Source organism: Hyla sarda, chromosome 10, assembly GCF_029499605.1.
Source record: "Hyla sarda isolate aHylSar1 chromosome 10, aHylSar1.hap1, whole genome shotgun sequence".
NCBI classification, from domain to species: Eukaryota; Metazoa; Chordata; class Amphibia; order Anura; family Hylidae; genus Hyla; species Hyla sarda.
Window position 1 is genome coordinate 139,554,376 of NC_079198.1, and position 20,449 is coordinate 139,574,824.

Below are 20,449 nucleotides of genomic sequence, written 5' to 3' on the forward strand. Positions count from 1 at the left end.
ATTATCAAGAAGTTTACACCCCATGGAACTGTAGATAATCTCCCTGGGCGTGGACGGAAGAGAAACATGTATGAAAGGTGTCAACGCAGGATAGTCCGGATGGTGGATAAGCAGCCCCAAACAAGTTCCAAAGATATTCAAGCTGTCCTGCAGGCTCAGGGAGCATCAGTGTCAGCGCGAACTATCCGTCGACATTTAAATGAAATGAAACACTATGGAGGAGACCCAGGAGGACCCCACTATGGAGGAGACCCAGGAGGACCCCACTATGGAGGAGACCCAGGAGGACCCCACTATGGAGGAGACCCAGGAGGACCCCATTCTGAAGTGTCAGCAATGAGTCCAGATCTAAATCCCATTGATCACCTGTGGAGAGATCTTATAATTACTGCTGGGGAAAGGCGCCGTCCAATAAGAGACCGCGAGCAGTTTGTAAAGGAAGAGTGGTCCAACATTCCGGCTGAGAGGTGTAAGAAGCTTATTGATGCTTATAGGAAGAGTGGTCCAACATTCCGGATGAGAGGTGTAAGAAGCTTATTGATGGTTATAGGAAGACACTGATTTCAGTTATTTTTTCCAAAGGGTGTGCGACCAAATATTAAGTTAAGGGGCCAATAATTTTGTCCAGCCCATTTTTGGAGTTTGGCGACATTATGTCCAATTTGCTTTTTTTTCCTCCCTTTTTTGGTTTAGTTCCAATACACACAAAGGGAATAAACATGTATATAGCAAAACCTGTGTTACTGCAATCCTTTTCTGTGAGAAATACTTCATTTTCTTAAAAAAATGTCAGGGGTGCCAACATTTACGGTCAGGACTGTAGGTACATTGCGGTATATTGGTAAATGGGTACATTGCGGTATTTGTGTTTACTGCATTTTATGGATACACTGTGGTATATAGGTACCCTGTGGTATGTGCCTGTATAACTTCTTGCCGGTCTCCCGATATATATATATATATATATATATGACTATAACAAGAGGAGAATGAGGCCTCGTACTGACGTATCTGTAAACCAGGACGTGTAATGATAATTGATATATGGAAATGTTCCTGGCAGCCTCTTATCTCCCCCCTACAGAAGTGATAGGGGGGGGTGACCTGCTGGACAGCGCCCCTTATCTGTGGGACCAGTCATGTCTGCTGATCTCCAGTCCAACCAGTCTGGGAGATAATGGTTAATGGTTTTGTCTCCTTCCTTTGATATGGAGGTGACATTTGTCACATTGTCTACTGTGGATAATAGGCGCACACTTCACAGGCGGGTGTCCAGGCCTCCAACCCCCCCCCCCCCCCCCCCCACGGCATCCATTGTCCCAACTCTCATTACTGATCATAAATGAGTTTCACAGATACCAGGACAGAAATCTCACACTCAGAGGGAATCCCATGTGTCCTCCATGTCAGTCTGTGGAATCTGCAGCTCTTCTTAAATAAAAATGTATAGGGCATGCTGGGAGTTGTAGTTTTGCAACAGCTGGAGGTACCTTGGTTGGGAAACACTGCTGTAGGAGTAAAAGCATTTGCAAAACTACAGCTCCCAGCATGCCCGAACAGGGAGTTGTAGTTCTCAACAGCTGGAGGTTCAAATTCAACTTTAAATTATTCGCCAATTCTGCAGCATTTCTGCTTCATTTTACCACTGAGTATTTTCACTTTACCTCAGTGTGAACATGAACCTGAGATCCCTCCTGCTTGTACATTCATTCTTATTCTGGAGAACATTTCTGGAGATGGTCATAGATATAAGATGGACAGACGAGAGATTCCCAGCCCCCCCCCCCCCCCCCCGCCCCCACACACACAACTATGTGATGTCTGTGTAGGAAGGAGATAGCAAAAAGTTCAAAAATGAAAGTGTTGGCCCTTTAAAAAATGATGAGGAAGAAACTATAAATGAGGATCAGGAAAAAGCTAATATATTAAACAAATTCTTCTCCACTGTATTCACTGAGGAAAATGAATTGCCAGGTGAAATACAGTGTGATAAGGTAAACTCCCCAGTACAGGTCACCTGTCTAACCCAGGAAGAAGTACAGGTCACCTGTCTAACCCAGGAAGAAGTACAGTGCCGCTTACAAAAAATCAAAATAGTCAAATCACCAGGTCCAGATGGCATTCACCCCAGTGTTCTAAAGGAATTAAGTAATGTAATAGACAGTCCCCTATTTTTAATATTCAGGGACTCCATAGTGACAGGGACTATTCCCCAGGACTGGCGCATGGCAAATGTGGTGCCAATATTTAAAAAGGGATCAAAAGGTGACCCCCGGGAATTATAGGCCTGTTGGTTTAACCTCCGTTGTATGTAAATTGCTTGAGGGTTTCCTAAGAGATGCTATTTTTATAGTATCTTGATAAAAATAAATGTATGACTCCATATCAGCATGGCTTTATGAGGGATCGGTCCTGTCATACTAACCTGATCAGCTTTTATGAGGAGGTGAGCTCCAGACTGGACCAGGGGAAATCGCTGGATGTCGGATATTTGGATTTTTCCAAAGCATTTGATACGGTGCCACATAATAGGTTGGTGAATAAAATGAGAAGGATTGGGCTGGGGGGAATGTGTGCAAGTGGGTAAGTAACTGGCTCAATGATAGGAAACAGAGGGTGGTTATTAAAGGTACTTATTCTGATTGGGTGACTGTTACTAGTGGGGACCACAGGGGTCAGTCTTGGGTCCTGTCCTATTTAATATATTTATTAATGACCTTGTAGAGGGGTTAAATAGTAAAGTAGCAATCTTTGCAGATGACACTAAACTCTGTAAAGCAGTAAACACATTAGAGGACAGTGCACTGTGTATAGTAGATAACACTATAGAGGACAGTGCACTGTGTATAGTAGATAACACTATAGAGGACAGTGCACTGTGTATAGTAGATAACTCAATACAGGACAGTGCACTGTGTATGGCAGATAACACTATAGAGGACAGTGCACTGTTACAAATGGATCTGGATAGGTTGGAGGTTTGGGCTGGGAAGTGGCAGATGAGGTTCAACACTGATAAATGTAAGGTAATGCACATGGGGAGGAAAAATCCGGGCTGGGGTTATGTATTAAATGGGAGAACACTTGAGACGACAGACATGGAAAAGGACTTTGGAGTCTTAGTTAATAGTAAATTTAGCTGTAGTGACCAGTGTCGGGCAGCTGCTGCCAAGGCAAATAATATCATGGGGGGCATCAATAGGGACATAGATGCCCACGACAAGGAAATAATTCTACCGCTGTACAAATCACTAGTCAGACCACACATGGAATACTGTGTACAGTACTGGTCAGACCACACATAGAATACTGAGTACAGTACTGGTCAGACCACACATAGAATACTGTGTACAGTACTGGTCAGATCACACATAGAATACTGTGTACAGTACTGGTCAGACCACACATATAATACAGTGTACAGTACTGGTCAGACCACACATAGAATACTGTGTACAGTATTGGTCAGACCACACATGGAATACTGTGTACAGTACTGGTCAGACCACACATAGAATACTGAGTACAGTACTGGTCAGACCACACATAGAATACTGTGTACAGTACTTGTCAGACCACACATGGAATACTGTGTACAGTACTGGTCAGACCACACATAGAATACTGTGTACAGTATTGGTCAGACCACACATAGAATACTGTGTACAGTACTGGTCAGACCACACATGGAATACTGTGTACAGTACTGGTCAGACCACACATAGAATACTGAGTACAGTACTGGTCAGACCACACATAGAATACTGTGTACAGTACTGGTCAGACCACACATAGAATACTGTGTACAGTATTGGTCAGACCACACATAGAATACTGTGTACAGTACTGGTCAGACCACACATGGAATACTGTGTACAGTACTGGTCAGACCACACATGGAATACTGTGTACAGTACTGGTCAGACCACACATAGAATACTGAGTACAGTACTGGTCAGACCACACATAGAATACTGTGTACAGTACTGGTCAGACCACACATAGAATACTGTGTACAGTACTGGTCAGACCACACATGGAATACTGTGTACAGTACTGGTCAGACCACAAATAGAATACTGTGTACAGTACAGGTCAGACCCCACATAGAATACTGTGTACAGTACTGGTCAGAGCACACATGGAATACTGTGTACAGTACTGGTCAGACCACACATGGAATACTGTGTACAGTACTGGTCAGACCACACATAGAATACTGTGTACAGTACTGGTCAGACCACACATGGAATACTGTGTACAGTACTGGTCAGACCACGCATGGAATACTGTGTACAGTACTGGTCAGACCACACATAGAATACTGTGTACAGTACTGGTCAGACCACACATGGAATACTGTGTACAGTACTGGTCAGACCACAAATAGAATACTGTGTACAGTACAGGTCAGACCCCACATAGAATACTGTGTACAGTACTGGTCAGACCACACATGGAATACTGTGTACAGTACTGGTCAGACTGCACATAGAATACTGTGTACAGTACTGGTCAGACCCCACATAGAATACTGTGTACAGTACTGGTCAGACCCCACATAGAATACTGTGTACAGTACTGGTCAGACTGCACATAGAATACTGTGTACAGTACTGGTCAGACCACACATGGAATACTGTATACAGTACTGGTCAGACCACACATAGAATACTGTGTACAGTACTGGTCAGACCACAAATAGAATACTGTGTACAGTACTGGTCAGACCACACATAGAATACTGTGTACAGTACTGGTCAGACCACACATGGAATACTGTGTACAGTACTGGTCAGACCACACATGGAATACTGTGTACAGTACTGGTCAGACTGCACATAGAATACTGTGTACAGTACTGGTCAGACCCCACATAGAATACTGTGTACAGTACTGGTCAGACCCCACATAGAATACTGTGTACAGTACTGGTCAGACTGCACATAGAATACTGTGTACAGTACTGGTCAGACCACACATGGAATACTGTATACAGTACTGGTCAGACCACACATAGAATACTGTGTACAGTACTGGTCAGACCACAAATAGAATACTGTGTACAGTACTGGTCAGACCACACATAGAATACTGTGTACAGTACTGGTCAGACCACACATGGAATACTGTGTACAGTACTGGTCAGACCACACATAGAATACTGTGTACAGTACTGGTCAGACCACACATGAAATACTGTGTACAGTACTGGTCAGACCACACATGGAATACTGTGTACAGTACTGGTCAGACCTCACATAGAATACTGTGTACAGTACTGGTCAGACCACACATAGAATACTGTGTACAGTACTGGTCAGACCGCACATAGAATACTGTGTACAGTACTGGTCAGATCACACATAGAATACTGTGTACAGTACTGGTCAGACCACACATGAAATACTGTGTACAGTACTGGTCAGACCTCACATAGAATACTGTGTACAGTACTGGTCAGACTGCACATAGAATACTGTGTACAGTACTGGTCAGACCCCACATAGAATACTGTGTACAGTACTGGTCAGACCCCACATAGAATACTGTGTACAGTACTGGTCAGACTGCACATAGAATACTGTGTACAGTACTGGTCAGACCACACATGGAATACTGTATACAGTACTGGTCAGACCACACATAGAATACTGTGTACAGTACTGGTCAGACCACAAATAGAATACTGTGTACAGTACTGGTCAGATCACACATAGAATACTGTGTACAGTACTGGTCAGACCACACATGGAATACTGTGTACAGTACTGGTCAGACCACACATGGAATACTGTGTACAGTACTGGTCAGACTGCACATAGAATACTGTGTACAGTACTGGTCAGACCCCACATAGAATACTGTGTACAGTACTGGTCAGACCCCACATAGAATACTGTGTACAGTACTGGTCAGACTGCACATAGAATACTGTGTACAGTACTGGTCAGACCACACATGGAATACTGTATACAGTACTGGTCAGACCACACATAGAATACTGTGTACAGTACTGGTCAGACCACAAATAGAATACTGTGTACAGTACTGGTCAGACCACACATAGAATACTGTGTACAGTACTGGTCAGACCACACATGGAATACTGTGTACAGTACTGGTCAGACCACACATAGAATACTGTGTACAGTACTGGTCAGACCACACATGAAATACTGTGTACAGTACTGGTCAGACCACACATGGAATACTGTGTACAGTACTGGTCAGACCTCACATAGAATACTGTGTACAGTACTGGTCAGACCACACATAGAATACTGTGTACAGTACTGGTCAGACCGCACATAGAATACTGTGTACAGTACTGGTCAGATCACACATAGAATACTGTGTACAGTACTGGTCAGACCACACATGAAATACTGTGTACAGTACTGGTCAGACCTCACATAGAATACTGTGTACAGTACTGGTCAGACCACACATGAAATACTGTGTACAGTACTGGTCAGACCACACATGGAATACTGTGTACAGTACTGGTCAGACCTCACATAGAATACTGTGTACAGTACTGGTCAGACCACACATGGAATACTGTGTACAGTACTGGTCAGACTGCACATAGAATACTGTGTACAGTACTGGTCAGACCCCACATAGAATACTGTATACAGTACTGGTCAGACCCCACATAGAATACTGTGTACAGTACTGGTCAGACTGCACATAGAATACTGGGTACAGTACTGGTCAGACCACACATGGAATACTGTATACAGTACTGGTCAGACCACACATAGAATACTGTGTACAGTACTGGTCAGACCACAAATAGAATACTGTGTACAGTACTGGTCAGACCACACATAGAATACTGTGTACAGTACTGGTCAGACCACACATGGAATACTGTGTACAGTACTGGTTAGACCACACATAGAATACTGTGTACAGTACTGGTCAGACCACACATGAAATACTGTGTACAGTACTGGTCAGACCACACATGGAATACTGTGTACAGTACTGGTCAGACCTCACATAGAATACTGTGTACAGTACTGGTCAGACCACACATAGAATACTGTGTACAGTACTGGTCAGACCGCACATAGAATACTGTGTACAGTACTGGTCAGATCACACATAGAATACTGTGTACAGTACTGGTCAGACCACACATGAAATACTGTGTACAGTACTGGTCAGACCTCACATAGAATACTGTGTACAGTACTGGTCAGACCACACATGAAATACTGTGTACAGTACTGGTCAGACCACACATGGAATACTGTGTACAGTACTGGTCAGACCTCACATAGAATACTGTGTACAGTACTGGTCAGACCACACATGGAATACTGTGTACAGTACTGGGCACCAGTGTGCAAGTAAGGTATAGTGGAGCTGGAGAGGGTTCAAAGACGGGCAACCAGAGTAAGGCTGGGTTCACACTACGATTTGAACTATGGTTTCCGTATACGGCTGGGAGGAGGGGTGGGCGGAGCTTAATTGCGGTGCCTGCACTCAGCCGTATTCGGGAACCGTAGTTAATGTATGTCTATGAGCAGACCGGAGTGAACCGCAGCCTCCGATCAGCTGCGTTTTCGGCCGTATGCGGTTTCCCGACCGCAGGCAAAAACGTGGTCGACCATGCATGCAGTAATTTTCCGCCACGATGTCCCGTCACTATATAACGCCCGTAATGAATTACGGGCATATGCGGGTGCAAACGGGCAGTTACAAAACCCCATAGGCTGCAATGCAATTTAGTCACGGCCGTCAGGGGTTTTGTAACGGCCGGGTTTCGCCGATATAGGGACGGAACTTCTGACGGAAGTTCCTAAACGGAGATATTTCATAGTGTGACAGAGGCCTCATTCTGATGTCATATTTGGAGTCGGGAAGGAATTTTTACCTCTAGGATGAGGGATTTTTGCCTCCTCTGGATCAACTCAACTCAATAGGGACTTATTAGGGATATAGGTTGAACTAGATGGACTTTTTTTTTTTTTTTTGGTCTTTTTTCAACCTTATGAACTATGTTACTATGTTACTATATATAGAACCGCTTATCTATGGAGAACCAAAGGATTCAAATTGCAAATTGCTTTCAAATAAAATGCTTAATACTTGAAGGAAGATTTCATTCTCCGTTCAGTGTTACAGAACACAGGAAGCTCTGTACATGGTTATTATAATCCTCACACAAAGATTAATATATATATATATAATGTATGTATGAAGGTATAATGTGTATATATATAATGTGTATATATAAAGGTATAATGTACATATATAATGTAAAGATAAACGTATAATGTACAAATATAATGTATGTATGAAGGTATAATGTATATATAAAGGTATAATGTACATATATAATGTATATATAAAGGTATAATGTACATATATAATGTAAAGATAAACGTATAATGTACAAATATAATGTATGTATGAAGGTATAATGTATATATAAAGGTATAATGTACATATATAATGTATATATAAAGGTATAATGTACATATATAATGTGTATATATAAAGATATAATGTACATATATAATGTGTATATAAAGGTATAATGTACATATATAATGTATATATAAAGGTATAATGTACATATATAATGTGTATATAACGGTATAATGTACATATATAATGTATATATAAAGGTATAATGTATATATAAAGGTATAATGTACATATATAATGTATATATAAAGGTATAATGTGTATATAAAGGTATAATGTACATATATAATGTACATATATAATGTGTATATAAAGGTATAATGTAGCTATAAAGGTATAATGTACATATATAATGTATATATAAAGGTATAATGTATATATAATGTATAGATAATGGGATAATGTACATATATAATGTATATATAATTGTATAATGTACATATATAAGTATAGATGAAGATATAATGTGTATACATAAATAAAGGTATAATGTACATATATAATGTATATATAAAGGTATAATGTATAGATAATGGGATAATGTACATGTATAATGTATAGATAATTGTATAATGTACATATATAATGTATAGATAATTGTATAATGTACATATATAAGTATAGATGAAGATATAATGTGTATACATATATAAAGGTATAATGTACATATATAATGTATATATAAAGGTATATTGTACATATATAAGTATAGATGAAGATATAATGTGTATACATATATAAAGGTATAATGTATATGTATGGATAAAGGTTAATGTTCCACACATGGTGTCAGCGTCTGTGTCATCAATGGCCCCAGATGTTCCCGGCAGTGAATGTAAATCTATGGAGCCCCCTGTGATGTGATCGGATACAGAGAGTGTGAGAACCGCGCTCAGTCCTGAGATACATTATTATTATGCGGAAGGATCGAGACCTATAAAAACGGAGGCAAAACGAGTCATCTGCCCCTTATCCGAAATGCTGATTGTGTAAGATGAGTGCAGTATAATCCCTCTGAGGAATGAATGCTAAAATTCTATCTATCTAATTTCTACCTTATATCTATCTATCTATCTATCTCATATCTATCTATCTCATATCTATCGATCTATATATCTCATATCTATCTATCTATATATTTCATATGGGACGGTGGGATGGTTCAAGCTTTTTGGCCACCAAATTGCAAGCTAAGTATCTCACTATTTCATTACTGCACCATAGCTGAATAGCTTCTCATGTTGTATCTATATACTCATGTTGTATCTATATACTCATGTTCTATCTATATACTCATGTTTTATCTATATCTTTGTGCTAGCAGTGTGCTGCTGTATTCTCCTGTTGCTGTATATTTAGCCCAGCAGTGTGCACCTGTAAGCTAGGTCCATATAATAGTTTGGAATCAATAGTGCTGGCCAACTTATTCTTTGTTTGTATCTATCTATCTATATATCTCACATCTATCTATCTATCTACTTATCTATCTATCTCATATCTATCTGTATATCTCATATCTATCTATCTATCTATCTCATATCTATCTATCTCATTTCTACCTCATATCTATCTATCTATTTATCTCATATCTATCTATCTCATATCTATGTCATATCTATCTATCTATCTATCTATCTCATATCTATCTATCTATCTTATATCTCATATCTATCTATATATCTATCTATCCTATCTATCTCATATCTATCTATCTATCTCATATCTATCTATCTCATATCTATCTATATCATATCTATCTATCTATCTCATATCTATCTATCTATCTATCTATCTATCTATCTATCTCTCTATCTATCTTATATCTCTCTATCTCATATCTATCTATCTATCTATCTCATATCTATCTATCTCATATCTATCTCTCTATCTCTCTATCTATCTATCTATCTATCTATCTTCTATCTATCTATCTCTCATATCTATCTATGTCTATATACGGGATAACATCAGAGTCTATAGATTTGTTCTCAGACACTTTATAGCTGTACATTTATCTTTATGTTGGGCCATTTACTGTAAAAACTTCCATGTAGCAAAAGTAACAGTTCATGGTCATGTCTATGGTCAGGACATCACATGGTTAACACATTGTCCTCAGCAACTAATGTATCCCCCAGAGATCAGAGTGCGCTGCCCCTTTGATGTAGAAACTGCAACACAGAACTGTGACAGTGACACCTATCTATTCCCATAGGAAATCCTGCTCCATAAAAGAATCCCAGGAGGGACTGAGCTAACATTTCATTACTTAAAGGATAGACGGATGGATGGATAAATAGATAGATAGATAGATATGAGATAGATATGAGATAGATAGATATGAGATAGATAGATACGAGATAGATAGATATGAGATAGATAGATATGAGAGATAGATAGATATGAGATAGATAGATAGATATGAGATAGATAGATAGATAGATAGATAGATAGATATGAGATAGATGGATATGAGATAGATAGATAGATAGATAGATACATATGAGATAGATAGATATGAGATAGATAGATATGAGATAGATAGATATGAGATAGATAGATATGAGATAGATAGATATGAGAGATAGATAGATATGAGATAGATATGAGAGATAGATAGATATGAGATAGATAGATATGAGATAGATAGATAGATAGATATGAGATAGATAGATAGATAGATATGAGATAGATAGATATGAGATAGATATGAGAGATAGATAGATATGAGATAGATAGATAGATATGAGATAGATAGATATGAGATAGATAGATAGATAGATACGAGATAGATAGATATGAGATAGATAGATATGAGATAGATAGATAGATAGATATGAGATAGATAGATAGATATGAGATAGATATGAGAGATAGATAGATATGAGATAGATATGAGATAGATATGAGATAAAATAGATAGATAGATATGAGATAGATAGATATGAGAGATAGATATGAGATAGATAGATAGATATGAGATAGATATGAGATAGATAGATATGAGATAGATAGATAGATATGAGATAGATATGAGATAGATAGATATGAGATAGATAGATAGATATGAGATAGATATGAGAGATAGATAGATATGAGATAGATATGAGATAAAATAGATAGATAGATATGAGATAGATAGATATGAGAGATAGATATGAGATAGATAGATAGATATGAGATAAATAGATATGAGATAGATAGATAGATAGATATGAGATAGATATGAGATAGATAGATATGAGATAGATAGATAGATATGAGATAGATAGATAGATCTTATAAACGTTTCTCATTTATTACTTATCTTAAAACAAATGCAAATCATAAAATGTTGCAGTATCTTGTAATAACCTTTTTTATTGGACTAACAGCATTTTGTAGACAAGGTTTCGGGATTCCTCCCTTTATCAAGTCTAAAGCAAATCTAATCTCACAAGTAGAAGACAAGGGTTAAAACAAATCAACATATAAGAATCATGTGGAGGAGACTTGTCATGATAACAATCTGTCCTCCCTGCAGGGTCCATCTTGTCGTCTCTTTCCCACACTCCCCCCAGCAGCCTCTATTATCTCCTGGATTGGAGGCTCCAGATGGACACACGTCCATTGTCCGCGCTGCGCTGGGATTGGCTGCTGAGTGTGGGAACCTGCGCCGGCTCTGATCCTCACACATTATTATGCAGGGAGAGCGGTATATAAGGGGCCGTCTGCTCCCAGGCTGCAGACCCCTCACCTCCTATCTATAGAGAGGACCCTCCTGATGGCTCCTTACAGCGCAGCTACTGACCCCCTCCTCCCGCAGCCCAGAAAGGTAAGGGTTAACCCCGCACTGTCCGCCCTTCCTTTATATGTCTCATTCCTGCTGAATCCACTTCTGACTTTGGCTCAAAAAACTGAATGAAAAACATGAAAAACCCCGTAAGGGCGCAGCCCCCGCAGTGTAACTAACCCCCGACCATGTCTTGTCTCCAGCTGAGGAAACCGGTGATAGAGAAGATGAGGAGAGATCGTATCAACAGCAGCATCGAGCAGCTGCGCCTCCTCCTGGAGAAGGAGATCCAGAGACATCAGCTCCCCTCCAAACCGGAGAAAGCCGATATCCTGGAGATGACCGTCACCTGCCTGCAGAGACACATGGCCCAGAGAGGTAAGTGTCCGCTCCGGATCCTCACAGGTGTCTGACAGCGGCTGATACATCCTCTACATCTATTTATATCTCATATCTATATATCTATATATCTATCTATCTATCTCATATCTATCTATATATCTATCTCATATCTATCTATCTATCTCATATCTATCTATCTCATATCTATCTATCTATCTATCTATCTATCTCATATCTATCTATCTCATATCTATCTCATATCTATCTATCTATCTATCACATATCTATCTCATATGTATCTATCTATCTATCTATCTCATATCTATCTATCTATCTATCTATCTCATATCTATTTATCTCATATCTATCTATCTATCTTATATCTATCTGATGGACATGGTCACTGACATGTTTGTCTTTCCTCTTCTAGATGTCCAGGCCCAGAGAGAAGGCTTCTCCACCTGCCTCCAGGACTCCATCACCTTCCTGTCCCAGCACAGACAGAGCCAGCTCCAGATCCAGCTGCTGCAGAACCTCCCTGGGGCTCACACTGGGGCGCTATCTCCTCCTGTATCCCCCTGTATCTACCAGACCCCCAACAAACACAGCCCCCCAGACAGCAGCCAAGCCTTGTGGAGACCCTGGTAGTGAGCGGACCCTCTTATGTGGAGACCCTGGTAGTGAGCGGACCCTCTTATGTGGAGACCCTGGTAGTGAGCGGACCCTCTTATGTGGAGACCCTGGTAGTGAGTGGACCCTCTTATGTGGGGTGTGGGCTGAGAGCTGTGACCCCCCAGTATACCCCAGAGCTGGAGTTGGGGGGTCTTCTGCCCCCGCTAATGTCTCCTCATGTGATGGGGGGGGGGGGGATGATGGATTATTAGTCCATCAGATGATCTGCGGCTCCTGTGTGGACTCGGCTCTATGTTATTAGAGGAGTAGTTGTCTCCTATGGAGAATCCGTCCTGTATGGACACATTGTATGGATCTTCCCAGTGATACAATGTATCCGATCAGATGTAGCGTGTACTGGCTCTATATACAGAGCGGAGGATTGTATGTAGATATCAGAGCTCCAGTGCAGAGCATTGCAGAACAATGGAGGTGAGACCTCCGGCCTGATATATACAGTAGATATTATGTATCATTCAGTGTATATAGCACTATGTGTATTCTATCTCTATACAGAGGGGGGTGTTGTGATATCCCATGATATGATGGATATAGGATTGTGTGGTCACATATTGGCCTTAGTTGTATCACAGGTTATATGTGAACGCTCCGCTGTCATGTATGTTACATGAAGATTTCTACTTTGTTACATCCTTTATTGGGTGTTTGTGATATTTGCCGTCGTCTCATATACAATGTATAATAATGTATATACAACGTGTGTTAATAAGTGCAAGACTGAGCTCAGATACATATCATTACTTCCCAACCTGTATCTCTCCAGCAGTGTCCAAAACTACAACCCTCATCCTGCTCCTATAGCCTTTAGCTGACATAACATGATGGGAGTTGTAGTTTTGCGAAAGCCAAAAAGCCACAGGTTGGGGAACAACGTTATATAGAATGTTGTGCAAGATTTGCAGCCAGCAGAATTATTGTTGTATTCTGTAGTGCAGTGTTTCCCAACTAGTGTACCTCCAGCTGTTGCAAAACTACAACTCCCAGCATGCCCAGACAGCCTTTGGCTGTCTGGGCATGCTGGGAGTTGTAGTTTTGCAACGGCTGGAGGCACCCTGGTTGGGAAACACTGCTATAGGGTATATAACTTATTTTACAATCATTGGGATGATATATATATATATATATATATATATATATATATAATATATATATATTATAGAATGTTTTGTGTTACGTTATAGTGACGTCATGTTACTTTATGTTTTGCAATATTTTTTAATTTTTATATTTTTATTAGAATCTTTGGAATGTTATATATATTATATAATGATTTGTGTTGCGTCATAGTGATGTCATGTTACTTTATGTTTTGCAATATTTTTATATTTTTATAAGAATCCTTGGAATGTTATATATAATATATAATCATTTGTGTTACGTTATAGTGACGTCATGTTACTTTATGTTTTGCAATATTTTTTATTTTTTTATATTTTATAAGAATCATTGAGATGTTATATATATTATATAATGTTTTGTGTTACGTCATAGTGACGTCATGTTACTTTATGTTTTGCAATATTTTTTATATTTTTATTTTTCTTAGAATCCTACGAATGTTATATATATTATATAATGTTTTGTGTTACGTTATAGTGACGTTCTGTAACTTCATGTTATGCAATATTTGCAAATTACCGTAACTGAATAATCAGAGAATATTTCTGTAATTGTCAACAATAAAACTTATTATTGAAAATTATTCATTTTTGATATTTTTTTTTTATTATTTCACAATGTTCTGAGTGTTTCCCAACCAATGTGCCTCCAGCTAGTGCAAAACTGCAACTCCCAGCATGCCCTGACAGCCAAACATCTGGAGGGCCACAGTTTGGAGACCACTGTTCTAGATCACTAATATTGCTACATTTTAGGGGGATATGAGCCACATTTTATTCTTCCATTGTATCTGAAGTGGAAATATACAAAACTTTGAAAACTCCCCCGACTATCAAATCTTCTACTATTTAGTGTCCGCAGCCCCAGAGCAGATTTATGTGTCGCCATGGTTACTGGGTATAAACAAACCTTGTATAGTCTCATCCTACAGTCATTCCCCACTACATCTGCCCCGACTTATTACTGACCTACCAGTATAGGAGAATATGACTGCAGGGATACACATGGATTGTATATACTCTGTAACCATGGCGATACATAAGTCTATATAGGAGCTGGATACAAAAAAGAAGGTATATACAAAGATAACTTTATTAACATATGGCCAAGTTTTGTTTTTCCCCCCTGTAGTTTGGTCTGGGGTAGTGGTCTCCAAACTGTGGCCTACAACTGTTGCAAAACTACAACTCCCAGCATGCCCGTTTAGCCGGATAGGAGTTGTCCTGTTCATGTGACAATGTTGCAGTTCTTTGCACTGCAGCTACTTGAAGTATAGCATGTGGAAAGACAATCGCCGGTGCACATCGATGGCGGCTGCACGATTGCGAGCTCATGAACAGCGATGCCAGGAATTGGAACCATACTAATCTAATATTGATTGTCTATATCACTGTGTTTTCCAATAATTGTGCCTCCAGCTGTAGCAAAACTACAACTTCCAGCATGCCCAGACAGCCTTTGGCTGTCTGGGCATGCTGGGAGTTGTAGTTTTGCAACAGCTGGAGGCACCTTGGTGGGGAAACACAGTCCTGGTTGGGAAACACTGTCACTCACTACAAAAGTGCAGACTGCCTTCCAGTACTTATCAGCTGCTGTATGCTCCACAGGAAGTTGTGTAGTTCTCTCCGGTCGGACCAAAGTGCTCTCTGCTGACACCTCTGTCCATGTCAGGAACTGTCCAGAGCCGGAGAGGTTTGTTATGGGGTTTTGAGAATCAAGTTGCATCCATGGAGGCCGCACATCACGACTAACAGGATCTGATATCACAGGACACAGCTCAGAATTATTGGGTCTAAGTCTCGGGGATCACAGCACAGGTCTAAGGGGTCTGGGCTTTAGGGGGTCACAGCACAGGTCTAAGGGGTCTGGGCTTTAGGGGATCACAGCACAGGTCTATGGGGTCTGGGCTTTAGGGGGTCACAGCACAGGTCTATGGTGTCTGGGCTTTAAAGGGTCACAGCACAGATCTAAGGGGTCTGGGCTTTAGGGGGTCACAGCACAGGTCTAAGGGGTTTGGGCTTTAGGGGGTCACAGCACAGGTCTAAGGGGTTTGGGCTTTAGGGGGTCACAGCACAGATCTAAGGGGGTCTGGGCTTTAGGGGGGTCACAGCACAGGTCTATGGTGTCTGGGCTTTAAAGGGTCACAGCACAGATATAAGGGGTCTGGGCTTTAGGGGGTCACAGCACAGGTCTATGGGGTCTGGGCTTTAGGGGGTCACAGCACAGGTCTAAGGGGTCTGGGCTTTAGGGGGTCACAGCACAGGTCTATGGGGTCTGGGCTTTAGGGGGTCACAACACAGGTCTAAGGGGTCTCTGGGCTTTAGGGGGTCACAGCACAGGTCTAAGGGGTCTGGGCTTTAGGGGGTCACAGCACAGGTCTATGGGGTCTGGGCTTTAGGGGGTCACAGGTCTAAGGGGTCTGGGCTTTAGGGGGTCACAGCACAGGTCTAAGGGGTCTGGGCTTTAGGGGGTCACAGCACAGGTCTAAGGGGTCTGGGCTTTAGGGGGTCACAGCACAGGTCTATGGGGTCTGGGCTTTAGGGGGTCACAGCACAGGTCTAAGGGGTCTGGGCTTTAGGGGGTCACAGCACAGGTCTAAGGGGTCTGGGCTTTAGGGGGTCACAGCACAGGTCTAAGGGGTCTGGGCTTTAGGGGATCACAGCACAGGTCTAAGAGGTCTGGGCTTTAGGGGGTCACAGCACAGGTCTATGGGGTCTGGGCTTTAGGGGGTCACAGCACAGGTCTATGGTGTCTGGGCTTTAAAGGGTCACAGCACAGATCTAAGGGGTCTGGGCTTTAGGGGGTCACAGCACAGGTCTAAGGGGTTTGGGCTTTAGGGGGTCACAGCACAGATCTAAGGGGTCTGGGCTTTAGGGGGTCACAGCACAGGTCTACGGGGTCTGGGCTTTAGGGGATCACAGCACAGGTCTAAGGGGTCTGGGTTTTAGGGGGTCACAGCACAGGTCTAAGGGGTTTGGGCTTTAGGGGGTCACAGCACAGGTCTAAGGGGTCTGGGCTTTAGGGGGTCACAGCACAGGTCTAAGGGGTCTGGGCTTTAGGGGGTCACAGCACAGGTCTAAGGGGTTTGGGCTTTAGGGGATCAAAGCACAGGTCTATGGGGTCTGGGCTTTAGGGGTCACAGCACAGGTCTATGGTGTCTGGGCTTTAAAGGGTCACAGCACAGATCTAAGGGGTTTGGGCTTTAGGGGGTCACAGCACAGGTCTAAGGGGTTTGGGCTTTAGGGGGTCACAGCACAGTTCTAAGGGGTCTGGGCTTTAGGGGGTCACAGCACAGGTCTACGGGGGTCTGGGCTTTAGGGGGTCACAGCACAGGTCTAAGGGGTCTGGGCTTTAGGGGGTCACAGCACAGGTCTAAGGGGTTTGGGCTTTAAGGGGTCACAGCACAGGTCTAAGGGGTCTGGGCTTTAGGGGGTCACAGCACAGGTCTAAGGGGTTTGGGCTTTAGGGGGTCACAGCACAGGTCTATGGGGTCTGGGCTTTAGGGGATCACAGCACAGGTCTAAGGGGTTTGGTCTTTAGGGGGTCACAGCACAGGTCTAAGGGGTCTGGGCTTTAGGGGATCACAGCACAGGTCTAAGGGGTCTGGGCTTTAGGGGGTCACAGCACAGGTCTATAGGGTCTGGGCTTTAGGGGGTCACAGCACAGATCTAAGGGGTTTGGGCTTTAGGGGATCACAGCACAGGTCTATGGGGTCTGGGCTTCAGGGGGTCACAGCTCAGGTCTAAGGGGTTTGGGCTTTAGGGTCACAGCACAGGTCTAAGGGGTTTGGGCTTTAGGGGATCACAGCACAGGTCTAAGGGGTCTGGGCTTTAGGGGGTCACAGCACAGGTCTAAGGGGTTTGGGCTTTAAGGGGGTCACAGCACAGGTCTAAGGGGTCTGGGCTTTAGGGGGTCACAGCACAGGTCTAAGGGGTTTGGGCTTTAGGGGGTCACAGCACAGGTCTATGGGGTCTGGGCTTTAGGGGATCACAGCACAGGTCTAAGGGGTTTGGGCTTTAGGGGGTCACAGCACAGGTCTAAGGGGTTTGGGCTTTAGGGGTGCACAGCACAGGTCTACGGGGTCTGGGCTTTAGGGGGTCACAGCACAGGTCTAAGGGGTCTGGGCTTTAGGGGGTCACAGCACAGATCTAAGGGGTCTGGCTTTAGGGGGTCACAGCACAGGTCTAAGGGGTTTGGGCTTTAGGGGGTCACAGCTCAGGTCTAAGGGGTCTGGGCTTTAGGGGATCACAGCACAGGTCTAAGGGGTTTGGGCTTTAGGGGGTCACAGCTCAGGTCTAAGGGGTCTGGGCTTTAGGGGATCACAGCACAGGTCTAAGGGGTTTGGGCTTTAGGGGGTCACAGCACAGGTCTAAGGGGTCTGGGCTTTAGGGATCACAGCACAGGTCTAAGGGGTCTGGGCTTTAGGGGGTCACAGCACAGGTCTATAGGGTCTGGGCTTTAGGGGTCACAGCACAGATCTAAGGGGTTTGGGCTTTAGGGGGATCACAGCACAGGTCTATGGGGTCTGGGCTTCAGGGGGGTCACAGCTCAGGTCTAAGGGGTTTGGGCTTTAGGGGTCACAGCACAGGTCTAAGGGGTTTGGGCTTTAGGGGATCACAGCACAGGTCTAAGGGGTCTGGGCTTTAGGGGGGTCACAGCACAGGTCTATGGGGGTCTGGGCTTTAGGGGTCACAGCACAGGTCTATGGGGTCTGGACTTTAGGGGTCACAGCACAGGTCTAAGGGGTCTGGGCTTTAGGGGTCACAGCACAGGTCTAAGGGGTCTGGGCTTTAGGGGATCACAGCACAGGTCTAAGGGGGGTCTGGGCTTTAGGGGGTCACAGCACAGGTCTAAGGGGTCTGGGCTTCAGGGGGTCACAGCACAGGTCTATGGGGTCTGGGCTTTAGGGGTCACAGGACAGGTCTGTAGTGCCTGGGATCATTGGAGATATATATATATCCAGCACATGGGATCACAGTCATATATAATATATATATATATACACATTCCACACACTGCCCAGTATATCTCCCTCTTTGATGTGGAGGATGAGGAGGTGTCACTGGGATGTCAGACGTCTCTTCTCACCTCCACATCCTCTGTCCAGGAGACCACAGTCATATATATATATATATATATATATATATATAGATAGATAGATAGATAGATAGACAGGCAAGTTTAAAGAACAGAGCCGCACTCCTAAGAAACTGGAATTAGTCTGTGGGTCAAGCAGTCTATGGGAAACCGTTCCTGGGTCCAATAATACAAAGGTAAATGGAAACGGCTGCAGCACAACAGAGAAGCAAAAAGGGAAATCTTAATCCAGCAAAAAAATGGACAATGTCTCTGAGGTCTCAAACCAACATTTATTAAGTCAAAGTGCAAGTGATACATAACAGTTTAAATAGACGTAGTCATGCGAACAAATCATTAGCATACATATATATAACACATTAAATCACAGTTATATATATATATCTCCAGCACATGGGATCAAATGTCACAATAATCTACAGGACGTTATCATTAAATAATAAAAAAAAATGGAAAACAAATGATTGAGGAACGGGCAAATATTGGGACATACTACAACTCCCAACGTGCTGTGAGCTATACAATAACAACAGCTGGAGACCCACAATCTGGTGACCGCTGCTCTAGATCAGTGTTAACCAACCAGTGTGCCTCCAGCTGTTGCAACACTACATCTCCCAGCATGCCCGGACAGCTGAAGGCATCTTGGTGACAAAACTCTGTTTTAGATGTTTATCATTTGTATTATAATAGGAAAATATAATATTACAATGTAAGCTCTTCCATCAAGGGATCTGTCTTTTCATATTTGTAGTTTTTAAACTTGTTACAATGTATAGATATATTATTTATTATTCATTTCTTTGTTACAATAGAATTTACCATCTATTTTCTGTCTCATGTCATCTCCCTTATTGCCCCATCATTCTGGTTGTTGACAGGTCAGGAGGGTCTTCACTTAAGGCCCCCATTATAATCCCCCCCAGGTCCTGATCAATCTGTCCTCCCTGCAGGGTCCATCTTGTCGTCTCTTTCCCA

At 42.4% G+C, this 20,449-nt stretch overlaps 1 protein-coding gene across 1 annotated transcript; it reads left to right on the forward strand.

The window, feature by feature from the left end:
* Positions 1-11,977: 11,977 nt before the first annotated feature.
* Positions 11,978-14,217, forward strand: LOC130294524 (transcription factor HES-5-like). The gene is made up of 3 exons (XM_056544452.1): positions 11,978-12,262; positions 12,424-12,598; positions 12,993-14,217. Exons 1-3 carry the CDS (start codon positions 12,212-12,214, stop codon positions 13,208-13,210), a joined length of 444 nt encoding a protein of 147 aa, XP_056400427.1. The 5' UTR covers positions 11,978-12,211; the 3' UTR covers positions 13,211-14,217.
* The last annotated feature ends 6,232 nt before the right edge of the window (positions 14,218-20,449 follow it).

Bases quoted from the DNA above. Each gene is read 5' to 3' on its own strand.
- LOC130294524 (XM_056544452.1), top strand. From the start codon at position 12,212: ATGGCTCCTTACAGCGCAGCTACTGACCCCCTCCTCCCGCAGCCCAGA. The intron at 12,263-12,423 runs GTAAGGGTTAAC...TCTTGTCTCCAG, and splicing joins TCCTCCCGCAGCCCAGAAAG to CTGAGGAAACCGGTGATAGA. The intron at 12,599-12,992 runs GTAAGTGTCCGC...TTCCTCTTCTAG, and splicing joins GAGACACATGGCCCAGAGAG to ATGTCCAGGCCCAGAGAGAA.